This window comes from Eublepharis macularius, chromosome 4 (assembly GCF_028583425.1).
Source record: "Eublepharis macularius isolate TG4126 chromosome 4, MPM_Emac_v1.0, whole genome shotgun sequence".
Taxonomy (NCBI): Eukaryota; Metazoa; Chordata; class Lepidosauria; order Squamata; family Eublepharidae; genus Eublepharis; species Eublepharis macularius.
In genome coordinates this window covers 13,452,846-13,475,298 of record NC_072793.1, presented here as the reverse complement: position 1 = coordinate 13,475,298, position 22,453 = coordinate 13,452,846, and the positions used below count along the sequence as shown (strand labels likewise).

Below are 22,453 nucleotides of genomic sequence, written 5' to 3'. Positions count from 1 at the left end.
CCTGAATTATTGAAGACTAATTTATCAATAAGGGAAAATGGAAGAAAATAAAAGATTTCTGCTGGCTAAACACTCTTTAAACTTAAAGCAGCTCTGGTAGCTTTGAAAGGCTCTGCCAACTCCAATCAAAACACTGAAGATATTGGACCACAGCACCCAAAACGGGCCTCCTTGGTTCCTCCAGCATGTATGGTGCCTATTGCTGCTCAGAATCAGTCAGTTTCAGCTACGCTTTTGATGGTTCTCTCTCAGTGCCAATCAGAGCTGCCTATGAAAAATGCTAAGCTCAAGTCGAAGCATGTTTGTAACATGTTCTCCTCTTCAGCTCTAACCACTGTAAGGATGCCAGGCACTTCTCAAGAGACTTCACTTCATGAGTAAAAGTTCTTTATTGATAAGATGCCAGTATTATACACTTACGCCATCCTTGCTAGGACTGGCGGTTACAGACAAGTATTAAGCAGATATAGGTTCCCCAAAGCTACTCCTAATCCCTCCCTCTTTCGTCTAACAATCTTCTAACTCTGCAAGCAGAAAAGCAGGCTGTGTGATTCATGGACTTCTCAAGTTCAGGCAGGTTCCCAGACTCAGGAGAGATTACAACAGGAACAAACACCTCCTATTCTCAGTTTCCCACCCCAGGTTCAAATAACAGAATCACCCCAACAGCATCAGCTTCAGCTGCCTGTCTCCAGCTGCAGGGGGTATTGAATATGACAGGTGATCCTGAGCACCTGACAACCACGTTGGTTGCATCAGATCTACCCAGAGTTCCGAGAACTCCATCTCCAGCCCCTAGATGTGTTCTGCTTCAGTTCCATCCCCTTTCTGAGGGTGAGATTCCTGAAGTTATGGAACCATCGACAGCTATCTCTCCACTACCGCCATCACCAATACAGCTTGTGGAAGTGGAATGGGTTCCTCAGATCCATCTGAGAATGACAATAGATTGAAACTGTCTCCTCACTATAGATGCCATCGGTTCCAGTATTCTCCATATGGCTCTCTGTATCATTACTACACTTTCAGTTTTGAAACTTCTCCAGGCATGTACCTGCCTCCTCATTACTTCATCCATGATGAAGAACTCTGTCTCTCCATTCATGCAGAATGAAGACTGAAATTGAAACCTGCATGTGTTCTAGAAGACCCAAGACACATGCACCTTACAATAACAAATACAGTTGGTTCCATCCTCAAGCGGTGCACGCTTGCCCAGAGCCTCTCCAACAGCCTTCTTCGTCACCACTCAACCACAAAGGAAGTATTTCTGACTCAAATCAAAGGACAGTTCCCAATCCCCCAGGGATCAGTCTGGATCCAGCAAACAAGGTTTTTGATTCCATGTCTTCTTGGGCCATGTTGGTCAGCCAATCACTTCCTCTACAGTCTTGGGAGTCAGTCACTCAGGAGGCTTGGGTGTTGTCTGTAATCAAACAAGACTGTTCTCTGGAATTCAAGACAACTCACCCAAATATTCCCCCTCTGTCCAACCCTTCCACCTCCTCCCGCTTTACTTTTAGAGGAAGTGCAGTCATTTCTGCAGAAACAGGCCATAGAACCAGTTCCACCCATTTGTTCCTATGGGATATTTCCCCGGTATTTTATTGTGGACAAAAATTGAGGTGGCTTCCACCCCATTCTAGACCTCTGTTTCTTAAACAAGTTTATAATTTTCAGAAAGTTTCTTCGCTTCCAATGTGGCTCCAAAAAAACCCAGTACAACGTTCTTCCTTTCTGTCTCTCTTCTACTCTGCATATTTTAACGAAAATCATACCACCTCTCGACAATTGGCTTCTAATGGGACAGACCAGGAAGTCCATGCCCCTGGTTCTTACCGTCTTCCACTTACTGAGCCTGAGGGTCAAAATGGAGAAGTCATCTCAGGTTCCTTGACAAAAGGTGATATTTCTGGGGGCAGTTTTGGATTCCTCACTAGGCTTTGCCTTCCATACCCTGGAAAGGACAGGGAAATTTCTCCTCACTCTGAACAAGGTCTGGGCTGAGGCAAGGAGTGGAGAGAATGTGGTTAGCTGCTGCAAGAAGGAAAGGGGTTTTTTCCTGCCTTGCTGCTGTGTGAGAAACTGAGGGTGAGTGGGTTCTTGTAGCGTGCTAGAAAGTGGTTCTATTTAAGTTCTGTTGGGGGCTGAATGAGTTGCTGTTGATTGTGGTTGATTACAAGCCCTGCCCCCTACTGTGCAGGGCTCTGCGGTGCTTGGTGCTTGGTAGGAAGTGATGTTTTGAAACAAAAGGCTCCTCACCAGAGGCAGGGCTGAGACAGCTGGGCTGAGGCAAGGAGTGGAGAGCATGTGGTGAGCTGCTGCTAGAAGGTAAAGGTTTTTTTTTTGTCTTTCTGCATTTCGGACTGTGGGGCCTGAAACTCTGCACAGGTTACTCTTGGAATATACTTGGAAGGTGATGATGTTGACATAAGGCCTCTTTCCAGTCACCTGCATGGAGTGTGCCATGTTTGTTTTCCTCCCAGAAGAGAAGACGGACTTCACTTGTCAGAAGTGTAAGCTGGTCAGGCTTTTGGAGGAGAAGATTCAGAGCCTGGAGGAGAGGATCACCACCCTTCAGGAAATCAAGGAAGGGGAGGATTTTACTGAGACAAGCCTGGGGGCTCTGCACAAGCATGAATAAATAAGTCCAAAAGAAGAAGGAAGAATCATAGAGTTGGAAGGGGCCATACAGATCATCTAGTCCACCCCCTGCCCAGTGCAGGATCAGCCTATAGCATCTCTGACAAATATTCATCCAGCCTCTTCTTGAAAACTGCCAGGGGGGGGGAGCTCACCACCTCCTTAGGCAGCTGATTCAACTTTTGAACTACTCTGACCGTGAAAAAGTTTTTCCTAATATCCAGCCAGTACCTTTGTGCATGTAATTTAAGCCCATTGCTTCGGGTCTTACCCTCTGCTGCCAACTGGAACAGCTCCTTGCCCTCCTCCAAATGACAGCCTTTCAAATATTTAAAGAGAGCAATCATGTCCCCCCTCAACCTCCTCTTCTCCAAACTAAACATTCCCAAGGCCCTCAGCCTTTCCTCGTAGGGCTCATTCTCCAGACCCCTGATCATCCTCGTTGCTCTCCTCTGCACCTTCTCGATTTTGTCCACATCCTTTTTGAAGTGGGGCCTCCAGAACTGCACACAATACTCCAAGTGTGGCCTGACCAAGGCAGTATAGAGAGGGGCTATGACTTCCTGAGATTTCAACGCTATGGCCCCTTTGATACAACCCAAGATTGAATTAGCCTTTTTTGCCACCGCATCACACTGACTGCTCATATTTAGTTTACAGTCCACTCTTACCCCAAGATCCCTTTCACATATACTACTCCCCAGAAGTGTATCCCCCATCCAGTATTTGTGCTTCCCATTTTTGTGGTCCAGATGCAATACTGTGCACTTGTCTTTGTTGAATTGCATTCTATTCACAGCTGCCCACTTCTCCAGAGTATTCAGGTCTTGTTGAATTTTAATTCTATCTTCTTGGGTGTTTGCTAATCCTCCCAATTTGGTATCGCAGCAAATTTAATGAGCAGCCCTTCCACTCCTTCATCCAGATCATTAATAAAAATATTGAAAAGTACCGGGCCCAAAACCGAGCCCTGCGGCACCCCACTGGACACCTCCCTCCAATCTGATGAAATGCCGTTGACCACCACTCTTTGGGTGCGGTCCTCTAACCAGTTCCCTATGCACCGAACTGTCCTATAGTCCAGTCCACAGTCTTCCAGTTTGCCCATCAGAATGTCATGGGGGACCTTATCAAAAGAGTTGATCTCCCTTCTGAGCCTCCTCTCAGTTCTGCAGCACAAACCAGAAGACATGGACTAAGGCAACGCTCTGGTCCACTGGAGCTCAAGAATTGTTTTGAGGTGCTTGAGATGTTGACAGAGATGAGTAGGAGAACCACAAAGACCTCGAGGAGGGAGTGAAGAGGGCATGGGGCCACACAAAAGTGGAAGAAAATGGAAAGTGGTAGTCGTCAGGGACTCTCTGCTCAGGGGTATGGAACGTCATGTGTCCAGGCCAGATCCCCTACTCCGAGAGATGTGTTGTTTGCCAGGGGCCAGAATTCAGGATATTACAGACTGACTGCTGAAACTGGTCAGACCGACTAATCAGTACCCGTTTGTGCTGGTTCACATGGGAACGAATGACACGGCTGCGAATACCATCGCAAGAATTAAAGAGGACTATGAAGCTCTTGGAAGGAAGTTGAAGACAGTGGGGGCACAGGTGATATTCTCTTCTATCTGTCAAAGGAAGAGGAATGCGAAGGGAGCAGACCATACTTGAGGTGAATCATTGACTGAGGCAGGAGCGCTTTGGGTTCTGGGACCACGGAATAAATTTTCTTAGAGAAGGCCTTCTGGCACGTGATGGGCTTCACCTCTCAAGGTCAGGGAAGAAAATGTTTGGAAAGAACCTGGAGAGCTTCATCAGGAAAGCTTTAAACTGATGCCACAAGGGGAAGGGGATGATCAACATGAGGATTTCAATGAAGAAGTGATAACAGCGGGGGCCCACCTGGGTAGGACAGATCAAACAAATATATAAGGGTACAAGTGACTATATACCAATGCCTGAAGTATGGGTAATAAGAAGGAAGAGCTTGAGCTTCTCTTGCAAACAGAGGGCTACAATATAGCAGGAATGACTGAGACTTGGTGGGATGATTCCCATGACTGGAATGTGGTAGTGGATGGCTACGAGTTGTTCAAGAAAAACTGGAAGGGTAGATGTCAGGCTATGGATGACAAGATACTGCAGACAGATCTCTGGTCCATTTGCAGTATGACACCAGTACTAAGTCAAATGTATTTTATTCAGAAATCAGTTCATTTCAAGATACAGTTCCATAGGTCTACTTAGGAGTAATATAAACATCTAAGCAGCTCGACTAGAGATTGACCAGAATGACAACACGGGAAAGAAACAGTTCTTTTCTAGTTCACTCTTCTCCTCCCCCTCCCAGTTATCAGCAAAGTTTCCCCGCTCCTTCTCTGTGAGAACATTTTACATATTTGTGCTATCACGCTTCGTTGCCAAGGAGAAAGACATATCATAGTCTGAGAGGAAGCCCAAGGTCATAACAGTAGAGTCCAGTAGATAGCCACCTGTAAGCTTGATAAACAGTTATAACACTAACAAAGAGCAAATCAAAGTACATCAAGCCTCTGTTTACAAATACCAACATCAAGCATCCAGCACTGAGCAGTAGAATCAAAATTGGCATGGATGGCTGGGCAGAGACATACATGACAGTAGAAGAGGAGGCGGTGTGGCATTGTATGTGAAGAGAGGACCTGATTGTCATTAGAATACACTTCTCATTAGAATACTCAACATTAGGAGATTATATAAGAAATCATGTGCTACAAAAGAGAACTTGGTGAATTTTCTTTCAGCAGTCTGTTTATTGAGTACATTTACAGGTTTAGAGGCAAACACAGATTATAAGATCCTTTAACTAAAAACATCACAGACTGAACCGGGGTCCTTTCACATGCAAAGCATGTGTTCTGTTACTGAGCCATATCCTTCCCTTTTGACCCCTGGCTTCTTTGCCCTGGAGAAAGCATGGAATTTTTCCCCATTGGAAACAATGGGGACAAGTAGGATGTTCAAGAGCCTGTAGAACTAGACCCCTTAATCCAGTTCACTTGGAACTTGGATGGTCTTTAGTGGTCAGGAAGGACTAGGAGCCCTACAAGTTTGATGCTGTTTGCTTGAAAGCCACTCCAGCTCCCCCATCCCCGAAATAATTTCTTATAGGGAATAATGGACCTGAAAAATCTCAGAATTTCCAAAACAAATCAAAACTGAATCCAAACTCTGAAGAGATTAGGGACCTGAATAACCCAGAATACAAGTGTAATATTTTCTGTTTTAACCTTGCCTCTGGCCCATTATTACTGCTCCTCCTTATATTACCTTAAACTTTTACCTCAGGAGGGCCCTGAATACTTCAGGTATTCTCTACTTTAGCCAAGCTTGAGATAGGGATTCCAGGTGCCTGTGCAAAGTGCAGGAACACGCCACCACCTATGGCATCTTGACTTGTGTGACCTATATATTGCTGCCTCCCTGACTCCCTCAAAAGGTTTTCATTGCCACCAAAGTGGCGCCTTAGACCTCGTCTGTTTAACTGCTGTTATAGGAAGGCTTTGTTTTAGATGGCAGTATGACAGAACAGTTAGTGTATGTAAGTGACTGTGAGGTAAAAAAGGGACCCCTTTTGCTTAAACAAAAGTAGACTTTATGTGTAAGTACATATGTGTGATAGCTGCAGAGTACTGATAAGAATATTGGTTTCAGAATAGGTTTGTAAGCCCGGTAGTTTCAAAAATAGCTATATATTCTTAAAGGTATATTCACAGATCCAGTCACAAAAACTAATTTCCCACACAGAATAAACACTCCTCTCATCCACACTGACATAGATTTCCTCAGGCTTTCCTATACACCTTACCTGACTTGGATAGAATAACCTCTGTCTGAGATACACACAGACTGACCCAGGATCACACACAGTTTGCCTGTTTTAGCTAGAATTTCTCAGAACTCCATACTGATTCACTGAACTTCACAGAATGAAACCCCTTTCAGGCTTCCACACCGTTTGCCTGACTTAGCCAGAATATACGCTTTTCCTCAACACGTGGACTAAAAGCTGCAGTTCACTCCACTCCCTATGGTACAGCTACCGTCCAATCACGGCACAGTCCATTCACCTATCTAGCCCCCCTTTCTTACTTTAAATCCGCAGTAACCGATATTCAAAACCCCACATTAACCAGCAGAAATAAAATACAAAAACTCATTTACAAGCAAAATATTACAACCAGCATGAAAACTGTTCCCAAAATTTAAAAACTCAATTTTTTTCAAGTGTACATCCCTAACTATCTCAAACTTCTAGTGAAAATCACTTCAGTTTCAAAAGCAGTTTGTGTTGAGGGGGTGCAGATTATAATGAGATAAATAAGGTAGCAGAGTAGCAGAGTTTGATATTAGTGCAGTGGAAATAAGTAGACAGACTTCAGTGGTTCTAGCTCTATAAAATACTACATAACAGGATAAAAGGGATACATTTGGTAGGAAAATAATAAACAACTGACTACATCTTGAAGGCTAAGCTAGGAATTTAGAGAGAAACTTAGAGACTGAGACTGAACTGAGACATACTTAGAACAGACGGAAACAAAGAGCAATAAAACCTTAGTATATGTTGCTAGCTAATTGCCCCCCAATAAACTGGCTCATCCAATAGACATTCCTAGATTCCTTCATTAAGACCAAAAAGACTCCTCTTTCTACTGTGGGAACTTTTTCTCGCAGCCTAAGTGGTCCTATGCTAACTAGCTATCTGACTAAACAAACAGAGTAACAATTTAACTCTTCCATGACCGAACGTAGGACACTTGCAAACAAAACCTAACAGTTTGCCATACAGACCAGGAGGGAGGGGAGAGCTGCTGTTAAAGAAAACCAAATCCTAAAGCCTCCTTCTTTGGAAGCTTCCATACTGTTTTATATACCTTACAGTTCGGGACAGTGTAAATTTGTTGTTTAATAATTCGGATTTTTAAAAAATTAAAACAAGATTTTGTGCTCTGCTTTCATGCCCTCACAGAAATCTGTTGAAAACAATAGGGCTCACTCATACTGAACAGTCACAGGATTACAATCAACGTCTGTCTAGTCCAGAACATAACAGTCGAGCAAGCACCATATTAACAGCCCTCTATAACCACTTGCTTCAGAATCTCCCTTTCTTCCCCTCAGTGCGTCTGCAGATATAATTTATGAGGCAAGCTCATTTTGACAGAATAATTTTGCTAGCAAATGGCACAAATTGCTCTGTGTTTTCAGTACATTGTAATGCCAAGTGCAGGATGTTTTAAAAATAGCACTTTCAGTATTGAGTGCTAACAAAGCAGAAATACTTCTGCCTCTGTGCTTGATTTGCAGTCGGATATAAAGGAAAACTAGGAGCTGTGTGTAATTATTGTCTTTTGCTGGTGATGCATATGTGTGTTGAAGGGGGAGAAACTATACCCATTTTCAATCATTTTTTTAAAAAAAGTTGTTTTCTGAGTACGCCGAAGGACTTTTGAATTGACATAGCTTTTCTGAATGAAATGCACGCTTAATTTGAAAAATAGGAAAGTGTGAATAATATCTACTATCAGCAGGGCAGAACTGACTGAAATGCCAAAAAGGAGCCATCTGTAATTCATAGTAATAGTTCCTGCAAGTATTTGCCAGGACTCCATTTTAGGACATGATGCTATAAAAAGTTTTTATGAAAAAGCATCCTCCAAACACTGTCTTGATCTTGAACCCAACGTACTTTATGCCACATTTAAAGTAGAAGTAACAGCCAGCTTTAATAGTCTCTGGTGCACCCATGGCTATGCCCTATTAACACGGCCTTTAAGAAAGTTAAGCAAATCTGAAAATAGGGGAGTGTCAAACTGACATGCCCGAAACAAAGAAGGAACAGCAAATGGTGCAAAAGGAAGAATTCCTTAATTATAAGTAACCCCTACGCATTTTGCTTCAGCTTTGTCAAGGGGATCTATCAGTACAAGAATGTATGAATAGACAATTAGTACAACATCTTAAAAATAATAAAACATAATCAAAATAGTAATACTTACGATCAGGGCTTTTTTCTGGGAAAAGAGGTGGTAGAACTCAAGACCGCACAATGGCGTCACTTTGGGTCAGCTGGAACAAGGGGGGAGTTTTAAAAAGTTTAAATCGCCCTTCATGAAAATGGTCACATAGCTGGTGGCACCGCCCCCTGATCTCCAGTGGCGCAGAGTGCAATCTAAACTCCCCTCTGTCTGGAGATCAGGGGGCGGGGCCACCGGCCATGTGACCATTTTTAAGAGTTGCCGGAACTCCGTTCCACCACGTCCCCCTGAAAAAAAGCCCTACTTACAATTAAAGAATTGCATGACAGGCTCAGGCAAAAGTACTGTAATAGGATCAAACTAGACATGATATGGAACATCCATTGTTAGTGGCATTAGTGGAGGGGGTGTACATATTTCCTGTATACTTTCCCCAATGGGCAAATAGCAGCTGGGAGAGTAATTTAAAATTAAATGCTGTTTAATGGAGGAGAGGAGGCTAAATAACCTCCTCCCTTTCCCAGAACCTGATTCTATTTCCTCCTTCCAAGACTGCCTTGATGTGAAAAAAAAAGTGATTATAGATGTCCTGCATCACTACATGCCCCTAAGTTTCCAATGCACTTGATCAAATGGGTTATGGAAAACATGGAGATATTCCAACAGGCTAAAATCCAGTATAGCTCCGTACGTAAAGTGTTGAATTTCAATGTGTTAGTCCTGGGTTCAACTCCTAAGTCAGACCTTGAGTGTATACATACAACCATTTCTGAACATCTCTTAGAATAGCTTCCAACCATTATAATATCATGGTACAAGACCCCATCCAGTGTTGCTAGTCTGAAAACTGTACCAATATACTGGGAGGAACCTCACTTTTTTGGAAGGGGAGGCACCGCTATCCACAGATTCTTGACCTTTTAAGGGATCTATGTGTTCCATTTGGTGTTAAAGAGACATCTGATCCACTACTGCTTTTGCATTTTCAGCTGGCTGGTTTCCATTTTGTTCCTTCCTCCCAGAAGACCAAAGGTGCAATCTGATACACCACCATTTTATCTCTGCATTTTTGCTGAGCAGTCAACACAGGATGCATGCATGGGCTGACACTTCTTTTTCTGCACACTTCTTGTTTGTTACTGGGAACTACTTTTGGCTCTTTCCTTGTTCTACTCAAAGAACTAAAGAAACCTGCAGAAACAGTTTGCCCCAGAGACCACAGTGAGACAAGAAAAATTAATGTGTGCACTATGGATAATGACAACTCTACATCACTATCTCTAAGAAGTGTCCTTTTCTCCTTGTATTTCATAACCCAGTTATTTCTGTAACAGGACTAAGAAGCATGTTTATTTAGTTTTTAAATTCATTTATACCTCATACTTCCCCCTAACAGGCATACAAGTCAGCATACAATAATAATATTATATTATTATATAATATTATATAATCTTTAGAGTCAGATTACAATAATAAAATCTTTATTCATTGAAAAGGAAGCTGATTAAACACACCTCATGTAAGAATCAAGAGCAAGAAAACTCAATCTGTACATTTAAGGCCACGGCTGTTGCTAATGAATATTCTTAAGGTAATTCATTACCAGCTAAGTTATAGCACCAACACATATTTCAAGTTACTACTCAAACCTGTTAAAACTGTTAAGACTCAGACTGCAGCTATAGCACCAGAGCGTTGTTAAGTTGGCAATAAAAATGAGGCTATGATTTGCTAAACATAGAAGCTAAACATACAGGAACACTCTCAAATGTGATCCTCTATATGCAGTCTGAATTGGTGCAATCCACTTTCTACCTTGGGTCTCTGCCATCTCCATTCCCCTCAATGTCTGAACCTGGGCTTGTACCTTTGGTGGGGGCATGGCACAGGATCAGGAGAGCTTCTTAGGCAGGGGAAGAGCAGGTAGTGGGCTATCCCTTTCTTCCCAGCTTAACATAACCTAAATGTCCCTCAGTCAGGTCTGCTGCAAGTGGCTATACACTAGAGTCAGTTTCAGGGAAAGTGATGGTGGATTGAGGCTAGTGCACTTGGGCTGGTTGCAGCGTTATTTGGCTCGTCTTGGAAAATAAGGTGGGTTTGTTAGTTTGAAAAAGCACCAAGACAAAACAAAGAAGGAACAGCAAATAGTGCTTAATTGCTTAATTGAATGCCCTAATTAGATGGCTTGGGACGTCTTACTGCCAGTGCTATTGCTCGGCTTACATTATTGTAGCCAGAACGATGTTCTGCTTGTCGCTGGCAGCGAAAAGCAGTTTGTATTACTTTTCGATATTTTTGTGCTACTGATACAGATGTATTCTCTAACAGGTTTTTTTTTCCCCTCCTTCCAAAAAAATGTCTTTCTTATATAGGATCCTAAATATTTCAAATCGGAGAAGACTGGGAGAGGCCTGCTAAAAGAGGGCTGGAGAGACACTCACCAGCCCATCATGTGTTCCTACAAGTTGGTGTCTGTGAAATTTGAAGTATGGGGACTTCAAACTCGAGTAGAACAGTTTGTTCACAAGGTGAGTGAAGGACAGTGTCCCTGCACAGCTCTTTCCCTGTCCTTATCTTGTGCATGATCAGAATATACATAAGTCATGGAGCTGTAGATCTGATTTCAGAGTTTTTTATTATATATTCTAAACTGAGAAGGGTGAGTATAAACCTTTTTCACCTATTGAGAAACTGCTACTTCCTCTTTTGATATGCAAGACAGAAACCTAGATATCTGAAGTGTAACTATTCTACATTTCCCACTTCTGTCTATACAAGAAACAGGGAGAGAGGAAAAACTTTATACACACACACACACACACACACACACACACACACAGACATACTTACTCATACAGGTCAGTTATCATTTATGTGCTTGGAATGTTGCATATTTTGCTTATATTTCATTCAATATCAGAAATGAGTGAAGAGGAACAAAGTGGGAAAGGAACTGCAGCAAACTGTAACACAGGATGAGGATTTGTCAGTGTTAGAATATGAATATTGTTCATTCTCATTACATGTGTTTCCTCCTTCTGATGCTTGGAAAATTGGTGCATGCTTAAAACCATCCTATAATAAATGAGCAGTTGTTATGAAGAATTCTTCCATATCTTAAAGGCCTTGGAAATAATTCCATTTATCTTTGAACTATGTATGAAGAAGCAAGTTTCTGATTTGCTTTTTGAAGAGCATTTTGTGTAGTGAAGCCTGCCTAGAAGTGTTATGCGTTAATAGCAGCTCAAAACCAAGGAATACATAAAATGGTTGTTGTGGATTTTCTGGGCTGATCTCTGTCTTTTGGTGCTACACCTCTGAAGATGCCAGTCACAGCTGCTGGCGAAACGTCAGGAACTACAATGCCAAGACCACGGCTATACAGCCCTGAAAATCCACAACAACCATCGTTCTCCGGCTGTGAAAGCCTTCGACAATACATCAATACATAAAATGTCTACCATTTCTTTAATACAGCGGTTTTATTACAGCTCTCATGAATAGATGATTGCTTGTCTCAAATTTAATCCATGCAGAGAGGTCACAGTTTCACTGATAGTACCATGTTTATAGTTTGTTGGCTGATCATTGTATGTGCCTTTACAAACTCAGTCATGTTCTCAGGCTGTGAAAGAAAAATTCATGCAAGTTGTGGAGTTAGGAATCAGGACCAAAATGTAGCATTGTGTCTTCCATGGTGTCACGAGTTCCACCTAGTTTAATTCAAGATCTTCAACCTAGTAACACAGAGTCAATCTGCACTTTTAGTCTGCACATACTTTTTTAGGCTTTTCTGGTTGTTTCTTCCTTTACTAACATTCCAATATATGAAAGCTAGGAGAATAAGACAGCAAAGAGTGCTGGGAAAAATTTAGTACTAGCCACAAACCTTGATCTGTGACTTCAGCTTTTGTGACCTTCCTCTCTGTAGGCTGGCTCTCTCAGTTGGGGGACCTCTGCCAAGTTGTTAAGGTGCCCAGACTTACCACTAAATCGTTTTATAGGCCAGTTGTTTAACTCAGTAAGTAGTATCTGAGAAGTAGAGCAACATGTATGCTTGCAATTCAGGGACTTTCCAAAACAATGCCCATCACCTTTACGAATCTACTCAATATGACATCACTAATAGGTTGTAAGACTAGCAGGATCAAAGTTTTACCTATACAGATATCAAAATGTTGCAATGTCAGACACCGATTAACAAATACATTTTAAAAAATCATTTGGGTATACCAAATAATCTGCAAAGTACAGTAGTCAAAATAGGATCAGATGAACACTATCTTACTTTTAATATATTTCTAGTACTTAAAATTAAGTGATGAATCAGGTTTTTAGTTATACACACCTTCCTATCCGTGCATGACTAAAAGGAAATCAGATGCCCAGGTGAGCATGCTCTATTGGTTTCTTGTGTGCTTACTAATAGGATCGCTTTTCCCCAAATAGAAAGTTCAGTAAACCAACCCCTCACCTAAATGCTTCTAAGATTTACCAGCATACATTGAAGGGGGAGTCCTGCCATTTGGAACATGTCTGGACTGAGACCTAGTGCAAACATTTTGTAGAATGTTATTTCTGATTTTTTGTATAGGTGTCCTTATCCTTGTTCTGTTTTATAGGTAGTCAGAGATATATTGCTGATTGGTCACCGACAGGCTTTTGCATGGGTCGATGAGTGGTATGGTATGTAATTTGTTAATTAAAAATATATGGCATTCATTCTTAACACATCCTTAATAGTCGAGAATGAATTTTAGAACAAGATTGGGACGAACTAGTATTCTGTTTTAAATATGATAATTTTGATCCAAGCATTCCAGTGGACTTTTTTTTTTTAGAATTTGGGGATATATGTATTGTAGCTCCAGCTACAATCCCAAACCAGTGTTGGCATCCTCCAGTTCATCTTCACTCATCTCAGCATTGGAAGCTCTTAGAATATCAGTTTTGCCTCATGTTACTTTCATACTAAGGCTACTTTAGATATCACATAGAACTAAGGTTCACAAACTGGGAGTTATGGAATTGGGAGGTTTAAACCAGGGCCGTTTCCAGACGGCTGTCCTGCACGCGGGACGTCACGCCACGTTTCTGATCGTGCCGGGGAAAACGCAAAATATCGCGTTTTCTCGCGCGAGTTTTGTGCAACGTCGCGCAAAACTCACACAAGAAAACACGATATTTCGCGTTTTCCCCGGCACGATCCGAAAAGTGGTGCGACGTCCCGCGTGCAGGACAGCCGTCTGGAAACGGCCCAGGATCTGAAGTTGCTATATTGCCAAATCAGGATAGAGCGAGTTGTCAGGAATTTGAACTGAGCGGGATTGCAGGGAACAGAGAAGCAAACACGCAATCCCACAGTCTCTTCCCAAATTCCAAACCATGATTCTGTGTTATATCTGCATCAGCCCATAATTTTAACTTCTGTATATTTTAAGCCTATTAATAGATAACTGAGGAAAATGCAGTATTATACTGGCATGTTAAAACTCACTTAAGAAATACAGTTTAAATCCTACTGGTCCTGAAGTGCACACACCCTGAAACAAATACATGCTAGGCAAGAGTTATTTATAGGAATGAGTTCTGTGAACGTTACCAAATGAGTCTGAACAATAAGTTCACATCATATTTGTAAATGTTTGGTGAATCAATCTCAACCAGGGCTTTTTTTCAGCTGGAACGCGGTGGAACGGAGTTCCAGCACCTCTAGAAAATGGTCACATGGCCGGTGGCCCCGCCCCCTGATCTCCAGACAGAGGGGAGTTGAGATTGCCCTCCGCACCATGCGGCGCGGAGGGCAATCTAAGCTCCCCTCTGTCTGGAGATCAGGGGGCGGGGCCACTAGCCATGTGACCATTTTCAACAAGGGCAATTTAAACTTTTAAAAACTCCCCTCTTGTTCCAGCTGACCCAAAGTGATGTCATTGTGCGGTCCTGAGTTCCACCACTGAGTTCCACCACCACCTTTTCCCAGAAAAAAAGCCCTGGTCTCAACCGTTCCCAAAATTCCTAACTGTAGTTTGGAATTAGGGGGAGGGGTTCAGAAGGGTTCCATTAAATGATTTGTGACTAATTCCCGTAATTTACCACTGCCATTGTGGTTAAATCATATGAGAGGACTATTCCATGTCAGTTCCTGAATATTTCATTTGACCTTTAGATAATCTATTACACCCATCTATTTCACTCATTAACTACCTGGCTAAGTGAATTGTTCAGTGGAAACTGACTTTAGTCCAGCTACATGAATTTAACTAGCTGTAAAACTAGGAAGGTATCAGAGGAGAGCTTTTCTTGTTCTGTTGCAGAAGTTTCATAAAACATGAAATGACAGCCAAGGATCAAATGAATACCAACTTCTCTCTTCTCATTGCCTTAGGGACAGTCTTAGACAAGGAAAGGACTCTGCACTTTGGTTCAATAAAAATGGTTATTGTTTCCTTTACATGGTATACCTCCTTCACCTCTGCAGAGCAATATCTCATGATCTTTTTGCTCACATTCTCTAAGAGAAATAGAATAAATGTTATACCCTTCTTATCAGTGGTATTAAACTTTTAGAAACAACCACTACACTGGCATGGCTCAGGGCTGGGTACAACTTGTCAGTAGGGAAGCAATAATCTCTCTCTCCATCCTATCATCAACGAGTCTGTCCTAAGCAGTTACACCCTTCTAAGTCCATTGAAGTCAATGGGTTTAGAAGGGTGTAATTCAACTTAGGCTGGTGCTGTAAATTGGGGACCAGGTAGGCTTTGTTTATTTAATCAGAGCTACTGGGCGATAGAGGGAGGAGATATGGCAGTCCTCCATCAACCAATATGGCTTCCCCCCCAACCACTGATGTGATCTGATGTCATTGCTGAGTGTGTTGGTTGAGGGACACTCTGTTTTTCCTGAAATAGGAAGGTTCGTTTGCAACGCATTACACTGTACATGCAGTTTTCCTGTACAGAAATGACATCCCTATAGGCAGGACTTTTTTTCTGGGGAAAGAGGTGGTGGAACTCAGTGGGTTGCCCTCGGAGAAAATGGTCGCATGGCTGGTGGCCCCGCCCCCTGATCTCCAGACAGAGGGGAGTTGAGATGGCCCTCCGCAGAGATCAGGGGGTGGGGCCCACCAGCCATGTGACCATTTTCAAGAAGTTCCGGAACTCCGTTCCACCACGTTCCAGCTGAAAAAAAGCCCTGCCTATAGGTAAATATCCCTATATAAATCTGCCCTGGGCAGTTTCCTTTCAGATCTGCCTGAGAAGATGCAGCAAATGTAGGAAACATTTTTTTAAAAAGAAAAAGTTTGCAGAAAGATGATGATCGAAATAGACTTGCACAACAGAAGAAATAACCCCAGGCAGCTGCAAATATAACAAGCAGCAAGAAGAAAGTTCAGAAGGGCTTGAACAACAATAGAACTTAGCATTTTTAATCTTCAAAGCACCGTTCACATACTAATCATCCTAGCAGCCTATGAAATAAGGATTATTATCTGCATTTTACAGATGGAAGAGGGACTGATTAGGTGACTTGATCAAAGGAAAAATAAATGTCAGAATCAGGATTAGTGCTGTCAGCAGTCCTTAGGAAAATGTAACACAGGTTCACAAAGGTGAAGGTCTGTTTGATGCTGAGCACTGGCCTGCTAGCTCTCCCTAGCTGACAGTGCTATGCCTTGAATGCATTCTGTCAAGGGAGAAAAAATACATAGTGGACGGAGCAAAAGAGAAAGTAAAATCAAGTTGGTTTTGCAGCCTCCTTCATACATTTTCAGCTCTCCCTGTGTTGCCCTGTTGTTCCATTTGAGCTGTTAGTTACCATGCAACCTCTAAATTCCAAGGGGGGCGGAATTATGGGGTGGGGGAAGACTACTGTTCCTGAATGTATGAGACGATTGGTGTTTCAGCTCACATCATTCTGCATATCCCATCTAATCTCAGCATGAACAGTTTCACTCTGAACTCTGCCATAGGTTTACATTAGGCATATATATTGGCACATTTTCTTCTCTCAGCACCCCATAGACTGAACATGGATTGATCTTTTATTCATTTGATCCGATATCGAGTCTAATGGCAAAAGGGAGTCAGACATCTAGTACTGACTGTGCTTAATTACCTGGACAGGTACCAGTGCTCCAAAAACTGTGCACCAAAACTGTTTCATACAAATCGCTATGAAGATCCATCTATTTGTCCCTCCTGCCGTTGTGCAATGTTTTAGTTTTAAGTAATATGTATATTTCAGCCAACATAACATTTTACATTTTAAAACTATTTTAACAAAAGCTGATTTCAGCCTCAAGAGTAAAAAAAACTCCCTGGGACAAGACCATATGCTAAACCCTTCTCCAGGTCTGTTTCTTTCTCTGCTCCTTGCACTTTATCCTTATTAAAACGAGTTAGCATATTACTCTGTTAATTTAATGCATAAGCTGAGGCATTATATCACAAGAACCTGAAGCACTTGGTCAGCTAAAACTGTCCTGGGCATGATGTTTAACTGCAATAAATCTAGCTTGTGGCTATGCATGCCCAGAACTGAGCATTTTGATTTTAGCCATTGGCTGTTATTCAACATCCGTTATGACTAAAAAAGATTCAACATAAAAGTGACTTTCTCTTTACATGTGTTCTAAACATGAGATTGATTGGGGAAAACTCCAACTCAGATCGCTTTTAATGTGTGACCCAAAATAGATAGAGGGTGCAAATTAGCTCTCATGTGCTCACAGAGGCCAGAAGGGTATCTTCATTCCCTCCTTTCTACTCTGCATGTTTTAACTAGCAAAGAAGGGCCCTAGAGGGAGGGCAAGTTATCCTACTGCTGATTCCACGTGTCTTCCCAGGAATGAATATAGGATATGGGCAGACAGCACAGATGCATGGAACCAGCTGCAAGACAGGTGGGGGGGGGCAGCTGTAAAACAAATCATCCTCCCTCTTTTCCTGCTTCCTTTTCTCCTTCCCACCCACCAGCCAACCTCCCTTAATCTCCCCTTGTCTTTAGCTTTTCATTCTTCCCTTCCCAAAAGCCTCTCCCAAGGCTCAGTTGCTTGGTACCAGCCTGCCCACTGGACAGGCCTGGTGCCATGTTTTCTGGTGCCTGAGGCCGGGGGCAGCTTCAGCACTGTTGCTGCTCCCGCGCACAGCGTGCACACACACACACACCTGGACTGCATGATAACATCACGCAGCAGGCAGCTGGGAGGGCGTGCGTGCGTCCTCTCAGCCGTTCCGCTCAGTTGCTCCGCATGCCGCCCCGGCAGCCTGCTGCGCCTGGCCAGGAGCGCATGGTGGTGGTGGCACCATGGGGCAGCTGAACTGGAAGGCTGAGAGGCTGCAACAGCTGTGGGCCAGGCGCGGCAGGCGGCCGGGGCGGCGCACAGGTGGCTTCCCAGCCCTCCAGTGCTGCCACCACCAGCTCCATAGCACACACACACACGGCACCCTCTCCGGCGCCTCAGCCCTCAGGGTGGCTGCCAGACCTGCCCCTATGGACACTCCGGCCCTGCCACTGGACTGGGCCCAGCTGCACAGTGGGGAACCTGCAATGACATTACTCTGTACCCTTCTCCTCACACTATTTCTTTCCTCTTGGGAGCCTATATCCTCAACTCCCCTTGTTCCCTTCTCTCCGTCCTACCCACCTACTGAATTGCATCTGCCTCCCATCTTCAGCTACAGTTATTTTACTTCGTGCATACCCCACTTTTCTCCCCAATGAGGACCCAAAGCAGCTTACATCATTCTCTTTGCCTCCATTTTATCTTCACAACAATCCTATGAAACAGGTTAGGCTGAACGTGTGTGTAAATGACCCATAGCCTCCAAGTGAACTTCCACAGCAGAGTGGGAATTCAAACCTGGGTCTCTAACCTCTACTGACTTTCATGGGATGGCTGCTGTTGAACAATAGTGAGCATCCGGGCCTGGGTGAATCTTGCAAGTTGCATGGTATCAAATCGCCCAGTGGTTGCTGGTGGGCCTTGCCCTGATAAGTCCTCCCTCAAAAGCCAAAATAGCTCTGGAAAGGGCCATACCGCCTCCCCCTGCCTTTTACTGTCAGAAACTAAGTCTTGAAGGCTACTGTACTTTTGCAGTTGTCTAGCAACGGCTACTGAGGACCTTTGTTTGTTAAAGCTATAAGCACTGCTTTTATCATTTGTATGGGGGGGGGGTTTAACCCCCCCCCCCACACACACAATTAAAAAGATTTCAGATTTTTCTGCAAACCTGGAACTTTTCTTGGATTTGTAGAAGTATCTGTCTTGTCTGTCCATGACCTCAATCTCCAGATTTAAGTATCGACAGATGAGAATTAGATATATTGATGTGCTAAGACAGCAACAATCTGCAATCTGCAAGTACTGAGTATATTTACAGTTTTGTTAGTAGGAAATTAAGGCATTATACTTACAGATTTTATAAATATGACTAATAGTACAATTTTATATGCCAATGCCTAATTCATATGTTTAAAAGACCATGTGGTGGACATAGCCATGATGAAGATTTCGGATCAGATGTGTACCTGTAGTTCCATGTTGAAAACCCAATTCCCAAGCATTCAGATTGGGACCAAGGCATATGAAGAGCCATTTTCCTGCCTTGAAATAGTCCCAACAAGCCACTATTTTCCCTGTTGCTAATACTTATGTTTAGCCATCAATACATGTAAGTTTCCCCAACAGTACCAATAGCAGCTCCTGGATCTTAAGCCTCTTCTCCTCATGCGCCATAGTCCTAGTCTGAATTGGGCACCTTCGTGCCTGAAAATTCCCAGCACAGAACCCCATGATCACATCTGTTGACAGTCAATGTGTCTACCACATGGACTTTGTAATGTTTATTGGCCTAGTAGAGCAGTAAAATAAGGCTTGACAAGAAAATATAGCATATATTTCAATTTCCTCAATTTTTTCCTGTTTTTTCCCAAATCTTTTTCCTATTTGCATGGCTTCCACATGTACAGAAACTTTAGTTCTCTATTCCTATCCCCTTCATTCTACTTATATAGTTACCAAGCTACTGAAGCAGAATTGGCTGCTCATAACTGCCTACCAGAGATGGGAAGCTGCCCTGCCAAAATAGTCATATTGTATATATTTGCTTTTGAGAAGTGTGATCATAGCACTTACATTTTACTGGAAAACTCGTTTTTGCATATAAATTGCTACCACTGGATAATATAAAATTAGTTATCTTGACTTTTAACACTTTGCTGCAGAAGAAAAACGAGGGAGGACCTTCTTTCAAGTAGTTCATTCTTAAATTGTCAACACATCTTCAATATTTGTTACAAATGTCAAGCTAGATTTTCAGTGGGGTGTGCATATCAGTTGACAGCACCATGTGAATTCAATGTAAAGTAATGTACAACAGCTGAGGATTCGGCCTACTGTTAAAATGAGGAATCGGCTACCCGAAGTGCCGTCTTGTGCACTAATCCCCCGTCCTAAGCTTATTTACTCAGAAGAACTGTTTACTCAGAATCAGTGGGTCACTTCCAGGTAAGTGCGTTTAGAATTTCAGCCTAAGAGGCTATTTAGCTTTGCTGCGAGGAAATATTATTTCATTGTTTGTTATTAACTCCAGTGTTGTAAGTTAAGAGCATGCATTATGCCTGGCAAAAATGCTTCTGATCATGCAATTAACATCGCCTACAAGCTTCTTTGATCGAAGTTTAATGTTTCATTCTAACTGGGGGCGGGGGGGGGGCGGGGGGCACTCTTATACTAAAATACGGTCATCCCTGGCTCATAGAAGTAAACAGATTGTGTTAGGGCTTATTGTTACAGCATGGTGAGAAACTGATGTACTAATTCTTACCCCTATTATAATGGAATTGATTAGTATACAAGATCCTTTCCTAACAGAGAAGAGAGTATACAGCCCCTGAATAGTGAAGCTCCATGTGAGCACTGGAGTTCTGCAGAGCTTTGGAACATACCCAGTGTTTACAGTGCCTAAGTGTATTGGTTATGAACAATTCTATTAGATAGCTCTAGAATACAAACTACTGGCATACCTTGCTGTATTTGGACATAGCTTTCGTAGAGTTTAAAATATTACATTATTTCATTGGTTCACCAGTATTCAACAATCACCTGATAAGAGTGTTTGAGTTACATAATCTCTGAAAAGTGAACTGTATGTGGTACTGAAATAACAAAGGTGCCATCTTATAAAGAATACTGTAGAACTGGCCTGGATAGTTCTTGACAAGGTAAGTAAATTCTTGAGCTGTTCCTTAATCTCTTTCAGGAAATCTTCTAAATTCATTTTAGAAGATGTATGCCTCTAGTAAACACCTGCACACCTCAGCAGCTTTTTGCCTCACTCGCTTCACAAAAACATCCCGGTGTCCAAGCCTCCTTATCCCAGCCTCCTTATTCTTTGATTTTCCTTCAATTTAACCTTCTTATACCTTCCTTGGCTGGTTTAATTGTCTTTATCAGTGATCCTTTATAAAACTAGTTGGCTTCCTGCTGGTTTTTTTTTTTTTTTTTGGCTTTTGCTAGAAAGATTATTTGTCCCTAGATTCTTCCCTGTTATTTAAAGCTGGATTGAATTAATAGAAAATCCCAACATCTTGAACTTTTTTCAGATATGACTATGGAGGATGTTCGAGAATATGAGAGAAATATGCATGAAAAAACCAACATTAAAGTTTGCAATCAACATTCATCTACTGTGGATGAAATAGAGAGTCATGCCCAAGGAAGTGTATGTAGTGTCTTTAAAAATCTTGCCCATCGTCTCCTAGTATGAATAGAGAACAGTGGCCATTTCCAGACGGCTTACCTGGCTCTGGAACGTCGCGCTATCTTGTGGGGAAAACGCGAAATATCGCGTTTTCTCGCGTGAGTTTTGCGTGACGTCATGCGACGTCGCGCAAAACTCGCACGAGAAAACGCGATATTTCACGTTTTCCCCGCAAGATGGCGCGACGTTCCGGAGCCAGGTAAGCCGTCTGGAAACGGCCAGTGATAGGCTTTAGATCATATTCTGGCCAACAGGGATTCTTGTAGGAACAGGCTTCATCACCGCAAATCATCATCCTGGATTCTTTTTATGCCCCATTTTCACAATGGAATTGAAAGGATCATGGCAAAACTCAGGACATGTCCAGACATACATAATTGGAGTGGTGGGTCCACACACCACGTTTTGTTCAGATGCTGTTCAAACTGTTAAGATCTTGCTGTTTTCACTGAAACCAGCTGTGCATGTTTGTAATTGGTTATCTACCTACAACATCATAAGACCTACTCCCTTTACAAAACAATTTTTCAATGTTTGTGATGTTTATAATAAAGGACAAGAAACAGACATTCAATATATGCTGTATCTTTAAAATGATAGATAGCCATCCTGAAGTATGGCAAAAGCAGGTAAAACAATCAACTGAGAGTGTGACTACAAGTGACTTCCTTCACGTGGAGAACACTAGATTTTTCTTGCAAGGTTACCTGGGAAGTGAAGTCCGAGTGGTCCTTCCCCTCTTTGTTAGAATCGCTGCCTGAAGAGCCACAAGAGGGCTTCGTTTGGGGGCGGGCAGCTGCTACTTTCTCCCAGGGCGTCCTGCGGGCTGCCTGCTCCCGGGGAGCTGCTCTGGAGAAAGCGGCCACGTCGGTGAAGCTTCAGCCGCAGCAACAGTGGAAGGATCTGTCGCTGCGGCTGAAGCTTCACCGACGCTGCCACTTTCTCCAGAGCAATTCCCTGGGAGCAGGCAGCCCACAGGACGCCCTGGGAGAAAGTAGCTCCTCAGGCAGCAATTCTAACAGAGAGGGGA

The 22,453-nt window shown here is 42.8% G+C and overlaps 1 protein-coding gene across 1 annotated transcript in view; it reads left to right on the top strand.

Moving 5' to 3' along the window:
- PITPNC1 (phosphatidylinositol transfer protein cytoplasmic 1) overlaps positions 1-22,453 on the top strand; it is a 242,459-nt gene that overhangs the window by 214,040 nt on the left and 5,966 nt on the right. The window contains exons 8-9 of the mRNA XM_054976296.1: positions 11,029-11,184; positions 13,279-13,342. Of these exons, the coding sequence (XP_054832271.1) occupies positions 11,029-11,184; positions 13,279-13,342 (220 nt within the window). The remainder of the gene's footprint in view (positions 1-11,028; positions 11,185-13,278; positions 13,343-22,453) is intronic.